Source organism: Nicotiana tabacum, chromosome 22 (assembly GCF_000715075.1).
Source record: "Nicotiana tabacum cultivar K326 chromosome 22, ASM71507v2, whole genome shotgun sequence".
Classification (NCBI taxonomy): Eukaryota; Viridiplantae; Streptophyta; class Magnoliopsida; order Solanales; family Solanaceae; genus Nicotiana; species Nicotiana tabacum.
In genome coordinates, this window is record NC_134101.1 from 213,095,949 (window position 1) to 213,105,688 (window position 9,740).

General features: G+C 35.9%; 1 protein-coding gene across 1 annotated transcript; it reads right to left on the reverse strand.

The window, feature by feature from the left end:
• Positions 1-239: 239 nt before the first annotated feature.
• Positions 240-7,398, reverse strand: LOC107782217 (mitochondrial dicarboxylate/tricarboxylate transporter DTC-like). Its single transcript, NM_001325334.1, has 6 exons — positions 7,252-7,398; positions 6,457-6,540; positions 3,652-3,713; positions 2,078-2,439; positions 604-818; positions 240-513 (listed from the first exon to the last, which is right to left on the reverse strand). Exons 1-6 carry the CDS (start codon positions 7,372-7,374, stop codon positions 457-459), a joined length of 903 nt encoding a protein of 300 aa, NP_001312263.1. The 5' UTR covers positions 7,375-7,398; the 3' UTR covers positions 240-456.
• Between the last annotated feature and the right edge of the window lie 2,342 nt (positions 7,399-9,740).

Below are 9,740 nucleotides of genomic sequence, written 5' to 3' on the forward strand. Positions count from 1 at the left end.
TAAATGAGGAAACACTCGTTTTCAAAAAAAAATCCATTTCAAGGGCTCGAATGCAACGCTTGAGATTAAGAACGGAAGGAACCTATTGATATGACCACAACATTTAGGTCCTTTTTCGAATCATTAAGTGATTATTCTAATAAGAATGCTTTCAAGAAGCATATGAACTCATAATCGAAGAGCAGAATTTCCTCTTCACGTTAATCATCTAACTTTTGGGAATTATGAGCAATCCTCTTAAAGAGAAATTGGAAGGAGTACTGTCAACTCCAAATCCCTGTTGTAAAATTCATGTCAATGAAAAAATCTTGAGGCACCCCTTTTCAGTTAAGGTGAGAAATTACAAAAGCAAAGAATTCTAAATTTAGACAAGAAAAGAAAAGGCAGAACTAAATACAAGGCCGTGTTATTCTAATAGATCTCAACTTGACGCATGAATGTGTAGTCTTCAGCAAGTTACAATCCTATTTTCTTCTCCACCTTCTGGATTTGGTTAAGGAATATCCACGTCATCTGCACAGAGAATTCGAAGAGAAAATGTCCCAAATTTATTCGAGGCATAATCAAAAGTTGAATGCTCAGTTGGACACAGAGAAAACATACCATGACATGAGGCGCAATCCTAACACAATATACTGGAAATCCAGTGTAGAATTTGAAGGGGCCTCCTGATTTCAAAGTTTTCATGGCACAATCGAATGAACCGGTGTAGGGATATTTCCCTTGAGCATCTGGCTGCATTTTCTGAATCTGGGTTTTGACATAATCAAATGGTAAACTGCAAGCAGCAGCAAAGAATCCCGAAACACTGCTGGCTCCTGTATTAGGAAAGAGGAAAGTACTATTGAACTCTAATTCTTTAACTCTGAAATTACTGCACGACTATGCATATATTATTATTATTCACCATCTAACTCTATATTATTTTATTACAGGCCATATACCTATATACTATTAACCACCACGAGATCAATAAGGCATGCTAAAACATGCAATATTAAACGTGAACCTGTCAAATTTCTGACATTTAAGGCAGTCAAGGTCCGAGAATTCTGACATCTAAAGCAGTGAAGGTCAAATGCAAAAAGGAGAATACAAAGAGAAACAAATGCAACAAGCAGAGAAAATTCTTACATTACAATCCCTGTAACACAATCCCTACATTACTATAATCTCTGCATCACGAGCTGATCATTACTAATCCTTGCATAACTTGCTTCGAAACCAAATGACCCCTTAGAAAATTCCCCGAGACACTTTTCCTATTCCCAAGCCTAATTTCTTCCTATTTTGCAGAATCCTACACAAGCGCAAGTTCCTAAAGAAGAAATACAGCATCCAAAAGCAGATGAATACAGCCGCCTTTACTGTCAGACACGCAACTTTAAACACTCACAGGCATAGCTCGGCATTTAACATTCTACATAGCTAACCAGCATTCCAGACCCTCTAATTCCTATCAATATACTGAGTCAGCACCTTGACTTATTTTTACATATAAAAAACTTTAGCAAAATAGTACTTCCTCCGTCCCAATTTACATGGCACCGTTCGGATTCCGAGAGTCAAACAAGTATTTCTTTGATCGTGCTTTTTACATATGCCTTTTAAATATTTTGAATTGTTAATTATTGTGATTTATAATACTTTTTACTTAGTTTCCAAATATGTAAATTTTATTTCAAAAAACTTAAAGATTCGAGGTCCGAATTCACGATAAAAATTAAAAAGTTTGATTCTCGAAATCCAAACAGTGCCACATAAATTGGGACAAAGAGAATAATAGATATTAAAGGTTCTGCTAAGACCGCAATCTTTATCCTCATACTACTAATTGCAATAAAACAAAATTAAGATCCAAGAACACTTTATGTCCAAGGCCATGTAAAAAAAAGGGACGGTTTCCCAATGAATATAATAATTTTCCCTGGATTGAGTTCGCATATTTAATTGCAGTCAATCTACAAAATTTGTTACTTCTCAACAAGCAACAGTCGACCAAATTACGGCGCAGGCTTGAAGAAAAAAAGGCTGACATCAAGATGCTGAGAAGCATCTATTAATAAAGTTATCATACCTACAACTGTAGCAGCCTCCCCCATGCCGAGATTGTCCTTAAAGAACTCAACACTCTGGTCATAAGAGGCGAGCATTCCCATGTTCAATGCCATTGCCCTCACTACTGTAGGACCAGCACCTTTCCAAAGGGATAAAACTCCTTCATCAGCCACAATGCGGTAGAGTGCATGAAACGCATTTGTGTAGTTACGTCTTTGGGCTACAGGTAAAGTAGCATCAGCTTGCATACGGATTAGAGCTAAATCTGCTGGACTACCAAAACATGCCCCAATTGCTCCGGCAGTCAGACCACACAAAGCCTTTTGGTATAGAGGTAAGGGCTTTCCATCATTCGCCTCAATAGCCTTGTTCGTCAAAACTCTAGCACCAAAAAAGCTTGAAGGTTAGTCCCATTTTTTTCTTTTCAATAGAAAAGAACTACTAAATAAGCAAAAAATATGACACCAATATGTCACCAGTCTATCCAAATGATTAAAGCACTCTGTCCAACAATGTATGGCGAGGTTCAAGGTAAATTCGGTCATCGATTTTCTATTTCTTTTGACACAAAAAATTTGCACATTTAGAAACTAAATGAAAGTACATAGTACTATAAATAACAATGTTTAGTAGTTAACTTTAACAAGAGTGCAGATTTCGTGATTTCATTGATCATTTTTGATCCATATGCAGGACGAATGATGAGACTACATTATAAAAGCTCACGATTAACTGGCCTAAATAATCAAGTAGCACAATTGTGTGTGTTTTTCCTTTTAAATAGGAGGGAGTGGTTTAAAGGTTAGTGACAGTATAAATATCTCATTTCAAACATTTAATAGTAGCTATAGAACCTTCAACCTTTTTTTGGATAAGGAAAAAGTAAAAGAGTAGATATAGGTTACTTCAACCCATCTTGATTTGACTCATTCAGAATGTATCTTTAGCTCAACCATCTCAAATGGAAAGAGTAGACACCAAAAGGAGGGAGGTGACCTATTAGGCAGGACAGGAAGGCTCCTCAAACTTAGAAAATTCAAGGGAACCTCCAATATACACTCCACCCGTATACACAGTTACTTTAGAAGCAAAGAACTCATAAAAGCAACAAGTTCCATGGGGATTGAAGCGAAAAGTGAGAAGTAAAGCATGTGTTTCTTTGGAGTGAAGAGTATGATTTACGAAAAGTTAAAAAATATCAAGCATCAACGAATTTAGTACAACAAAAATTAGATTGCAATTAGAATAACTAATTTCAGCATTCAATATGCAGTACTGCCAATATTAATCCAGCTCAAAGTTGAGACACAATGGAATCATTATGTGCACCATTAGTTTAAAGTGCAAACTTCTCTAAGAAGTGGCGAAGCGATGACTTTTACTAGCACTACATATACTTATATAAGACATATGAGGAACGGAGCATATGTTGGGCTTATGCAACTGCATTCTATAGGCTTCCATGGGCATATTGGTGAGGCAATAATAATGCAGCAAAGAGTTTTAAATAACCTTGACATATCACAATCAATATTTTAAGGATCTTGATATATCTAACGAGGGGGGCAAAAGGAATGTAGGACAAGCATTCACCTGAACGATCCAAGTCGTGCTGTTGTGTATGTTGCTTGCCTAAGAAGACCAGCTGACAAACCCTGCTCAAAATAATGAAAAAATCCATAATTAAGGTCTGTGACAAATAAAGAGGTATACAACACATAAAGGTAACAACATGACTTATTAAAAGAATATAAGCAGGTAAAATTTCGATGTCCTGGCCCAAAAATGATGATGTCGTGTTAGATAACCCTCATACCAACACCTTACACCTGTCTTCAGTTACAGGCACATTAACAGTACTGACACCCATCTTGAGACAAGATAATTTACCATTTGAAAATTCAATTTATCTTGAAGCTTTGCTTCTCCATGTTTAACATTATCACAAGCTCTCCCAAAAGACTTCCAACTGAAACTACATCCCCATACAACAACTAGCCTCAATCCCAAGTAAGTTGGAGTCGACTATATATGAATCCTATTGACCACGTTGTTCCATTTAAGCTCATCTCGTACCAATGTTATACAAAATAAAATGTACTAGAAGTTCTCTATATTTTATTAGAGAATATAAATCTCTGAAAGCTCCTAGAACATACGACCAAAAGTACACTATCAACCAAGTGTTTTGTGAAAATAATCTACTTATACCTTGCTAGTATATATCCTTGCATTCATACTTGCATATCTATGGATATATGAAAAATCAAAGCCGACATGTTTCGAACACCGCAATACAGAACGGAGTCATGCACAGATGATACTTCTCAATATACTGACATCCTAGTTGCAACTGTACTAAAAGAATGACAATTGAGATAAGTCATATATTTTCAAGCATTAATGTTATAAATATCAATTGGTCAATTAGTAAAGACAATCCCATGGGACTTTTGTAGAGGAATATGTCATACAACTGTGAGAATACACGGGAGAAAAGTCTATTTTATTAACAATGATATAATGAGCCCTATATATAATACATATTTTACTCCTACTACATATGGGATTAGGACATATTCTACTCCTACTACATATGGGACTAGGACATATTCTACTCCTACTACATATGGGACTAGGGTTATTTACCCATAACTATCTAACACGCCTCCTCAAGCCGGTGCATACAAATCATATGTACCGAGCAAGTTACATATGCAACTAATACGAGGACTAGTGAGGGACTTGGTAAAATATCTACAATCTGATCATTCGATATATAAGGCCACTAGATTCCCCCTGAGCAACAAAACCAGGTGGTTGCTAATAAACAGAAGTTGGCCGAAAAGTTGTCAGAAAAATTTGAAAATAGTGAGACTAAGCCGAATTCCACACTACAAAATAGGTTATAAAACACCACCAGAATACAAACTTTTTCTAGAAATCACTATTCACGCCGGGAAATCATTGTTAATGCCGGAAGAAATAAAAGTTGTCAGAATTTGATGTAATTTATATGGGTAGGCTCCTAATCATTGGAGAGTAAGTTGTCCTGAAGAAATTTTGTCAAAAAATGGCCAGAATGGTTCACAGACACCGGAAAAGTTATTGTAGCTCGTTGTAACCCTAGTTCTGGAGGCATGTGAGGGACTTTCTGTCGGAGCAATTGATTGGGGTTTTGTCGCCTGACTTTTCCGAACAAGATGGTAGTGTTGGTTTTCGCACAATACTTACCGATGAGGAGATAACGCATCTTGAGTCGTCAACCGGAAAAACGCATGGTGACGGACTTTTCTATCCCGATGGGACTGGAATTTTTGAGGTTTGGTCGCACAAGGGTTTCAGATGTGATGGTGGTACTGGCATATGCACGGTAACACTGCAGCAGTGATGAACCCTGGGAACAAGACGAAGTTGTCGGAAAATTGCACGACGATGAGATCTTTCTTCCCGGATGTCGCTGGAATGACGCACGACGATAATTTTTTCACTGAAGCTCCGATACTATGTGAGAATACACGAGAGAAAAATCTATTTTATTAACAATGATATAGTGAGCCCTGTATATAATACATATTCTACTCCTACTACATATGGGATTAGGACATATTCTACTCATACTACATATGGAACTAGGACATATTCTACTCCTACTACATATGGGACTAGAACTATTTGCACATAACTATCTAACAACAACACTACACAAACTTCTCCAAAAGATATCACTAAAAATCGTGGCTGCTGAACTAGAAACTGATACAATATATTCATATCAATCTAGCAAGAAATTTGACATAGATTAAACAGATTAATAAAATATGGGAGTCAACTGACATAGTAAATTGTGGTACTCTGCACATGTTTAACCCCTGATCCATTTAATACACTGCATTACCTGTTAATGTGGAGTGCAATCAGATTATCTCTGTTACGCGCTAAAAGCAATAAATAGCGCACTAGAGGACACAAAACAAGTAAAAGCAAAAAGCTTTTGCATGCATATTTTCAAATTTCCTTTGCTTTGAATGTTTGAATTTTCAGTAGCATACGAAGTGGTAGCAATACAAAAGAGCATAAAGTCAAATAGATAAATTTGTTTTTGGTGGTGAAAATAGGTAAGCTTGTACCGTATCCAATTATTTTCAAAACTCATAAAATGACTTCTTGAGGATAACAAAATGTTTTTATCCATACCACAGCCACGTCTTTGTTACCTGAAAGAGGGAAAATCCAACTTATACCTAAGATGGATGAATAAAATACTCCCTATCTGTATGTTTTTCAATCTTACGAATTATTTTGTTTTGATAAGTGGATTCAACTTTAACAAAGTACAGCTATTATTCATCAAGGACAAAGTTAATCGTCTATACGTAAAACTCCAAGTGAACAAACCTTGTAAAATGCACCAAATCCCTCATTCTTAAGCATAGTCCTCGTGACTTCTCCAGCTGATCCCTGCCCTAATTGGATTCGTACCTGCCATCATAAGAAACAAATTCCATAAATATAAATGAAACCCATCATACTGGAATTGAAACAGTAACTTCACAATGGAAATAAGCGTCAAATTTTAATCTTTTCAAGGCTAAAGCTTGTGCATTTACTACAAAAGCACCTCAAATTTGAAATTTGTAGTCACCCCGTTCAATCCAAAATGTTTCCGAAAATACTTTCAATAGGAAAACAAAATCCGTAAATGTCAGGAAAATGACATCGGCTGTGGAAGTAGGGAAAACAAGTTCCATAAGTGGCACTCCACGCTAATTGTCTCCTCCCCACTCCAAAAACACTCTACCCCAAACTCCCAAATCCGAACCTGCCTCCGACCCACCTCGTCCCCAAACCCTCTCAAGCCCTCCCCATAGTGTTTGCATGAATTATATATAAATGCTCTTGCGACAATATTTTTGGTTAGTTACCAAATACAAGAAAATGCAAAAAACATTTTCCTTCGTACCAAACACATCCTTAGGCTCCAAAAAGACCCAAAGATAGCAAACTCAAAAGTGTAGACAACAATCAAAATGAGAAGAAAATAAAAGGAGAATTCCACAATATTCATTTTGATCCAAAAAATTCGACCCCAAAACTACTCAAAACAAAACCAAGGAGTTACAAAAGAACAATCTTTACAAACAAGTGGAGTATAATTGTAGAAAAAATGTGGGGTTAAATTTAAAAGAGTACCTTGATCATATCAATGGGCTGAATAACGCAGGTGGCAAGCATACCAGAAGCACCTCCATTAGCGAATGGCTTTACAGTGGGCCAAGCACCTGCGCTGCTCGTCGATTTCGCCTTGTCTCCCATTTTTCTACGAATCTTGTTTGAGTGGTGAAGCTCTCGAGGGTTTTTACAGAATGAAGCTTTCCAAAACGTAGGTGAGAAGTATTTATAAGTAGCCAATAGCAGAGTGTTACTTTGTGTGACAGAGTCCACACAGCCACCAAATTCTCTTTTGACACAAATTTAAAACAAAAGGAGAAGAAAAATCAAATTCCTCCTGGCCTCTCACGAGGTGGTGGTGTGTGTGTGACTACCTTAATTTGTCGCTTCCAAGTTGGCCCTTGATTTTTAGAAAATTACACCTTTTTTTTTTTTAATACATGCAAGCTCCCTTTCGAGTAGGGTCTATCGGAAATCGCTAGGGAATGTTTTAACATCGAACCGAAACCGTTAACCAAATCGAACTAATGGCTTATTGATATCGGATTATCAGGGTAATGAATGATGAACAGATTAAGATTTTATAATTAACGTGCTAATGGTTTGGGGGCGGATTACTCAATTTTTTTCAAATAAACCGTTAACCCGTTAAGAATTTCTATATTTATGCTTTTACCCCTATGTATATAAATTTGTTACTACATTGTTGCATAAGCAGTTGTGTATAGAATGATAGAACTGTATGTAACTAATGGCAGTCGTCTCTTGCTTCTCATGAATTATGAGCGGGCATGAATTGAATTTCTCTCTCGCCATTTTACTTAAGTGGTGTTTGTTTCATTACTTCACTTACAATTAGAGTTTGAAGTTTGTCTGTAAGTAGGATTTTCTAATTATTTTGTGGATAAAAATACTAATGATATTGATTGTTCAAAAACTAACAGAGACAGTTTGAACTATGCATTTCGTCATTTAGTATTGATTGTTCAATCTTTTTTTATCTGATTTAACCCATAAACTGCTCGATAATTGTTAATTCGACATCAATCCGCTTGTTGTTTTATTGGATGGCTAGCAGATTACTATATTTATAATTCGATAACCGATAAGGTGAATCGTTAAGCATAATTATCCGCCCGATAAGCACTCTTAGAAACAGCCTTTTCACCTGCATAAGTTAAAAATCAGACTGGTACTCTTTACCTATGTTATTATGGAGAAATTTAAAAATAGCCAGATTTACAACTGGTCGTTCAAAAATATCCCAGTTTCAAAAGTAATCGAAATTTAGCCATTTTTCATGTAAAGATAAATTTGAGCGAAAACACTGTTCAAAACTCGAAAAATACGCCAGTATATTGTACTGGAGTTCCAGCATAAGTATGCTTGAACTCCAGCATATTATACTGGAGTTCCAGGATAAGTATGCTGAAACTCCAGAATAATATGATGGAGTTCCGGCATAAGTACACTAGAACTCCAGCATAATAGACTGGAGTTCCAGCAAGTATAATTGTCAAGTATAATATACTGGAGTTTGGAGCATCGGTGCTTCAGTCTCTAGTATATTATACTGGAGTCAGCAAAGTATATCGATCCAGCATAATATGCTGGAGTTCATACACAGGTGCACCGAACTCCAGTATATTATGTTGGACCAGTCTTTGTTGCCGCAAAATAGTGGCTATTTTTTATTGACTTCGTAAACGCTGGCTATTTTTGAATGACCAGTCTGAAAACTGGTTATACCGTGCTATTTCGCCTGTTATTCTTGTATACTTTTGTGAATATAAAATAGAAATCTTTCGCTTTATTCTTGGTAGAATATCTTATTAATTCAGTGCAGACCAAAAAAATTATTTCTTATACTCGGTTATTTGACAATCTCGATTTCTGAGCAATCTCAGCTAATAGAAGTGAGAGCAACGTGGTCCATATGGTCTTTTTAAAAATAAAATATATATTTTGCAATTTTAAATTCATTAGATTTTTGAAAAATCTTTTTTGGGCCCAAATTTACACACACACCCAAAAAAAAACTGGCTTGATATATGTTAATTAAGCTAAAAGAATAAAAAAATTTACACAAAATAGGTACAAGTAACTTGAGTTAAAAACGAATAAAGTTTTTTGTACGGAAGAACAAAAACGATGATTAACCTGCAATTTGAACTTCGAACTTGCAGCTATGGAGAAAAATGGAATTTTCTTTATTTGCATAAAAAAAGGCTATTCGTTGCTTTTGGGAGATAGCAACAAACTAGCGGACAAGATAAGGAATTGGGAAAGACCATAAATTAGGACTTCTAGCAACAACAAAAATGTCTTGACTTTTAAATTTAATATTTCAATTCATTTTTAAATTTTTTGAATAATTATAAGTTAACTTTTGAGAATTTGGGTATTATATGAAGGACTTGTTCAGCAAAATTTGTTTTAATTTGAAAATGTCTCTTGGGCTTATGCCTCAATGCAAAAACGTGCATCAACGCCCGAGGCTTACGCCCTGA

Coding starts and splice junctions, on each gene's coding strand:
- LOC107782217 (NM_001325334.1), bottom strand. CDS start 7,374: ATGGGAGACAAGGCGAAATCGACGAGCAGCGCAGGTGCTTGGCCCACT. Junction 6,541..7,251: donor AGCCCATTGATATGATCAAG/GTACTCTTTTAA, acceptor TTATGATGGCAG/GTACGAATCCAATTAGGGCA. Junction 3,714..6,456: donor GATTTGGTGCATTTTACAAG/GTTTGTTCACTT, acceptor TATTTTGAGCAG/GGTTTGTCAGCTGGTCTTCT.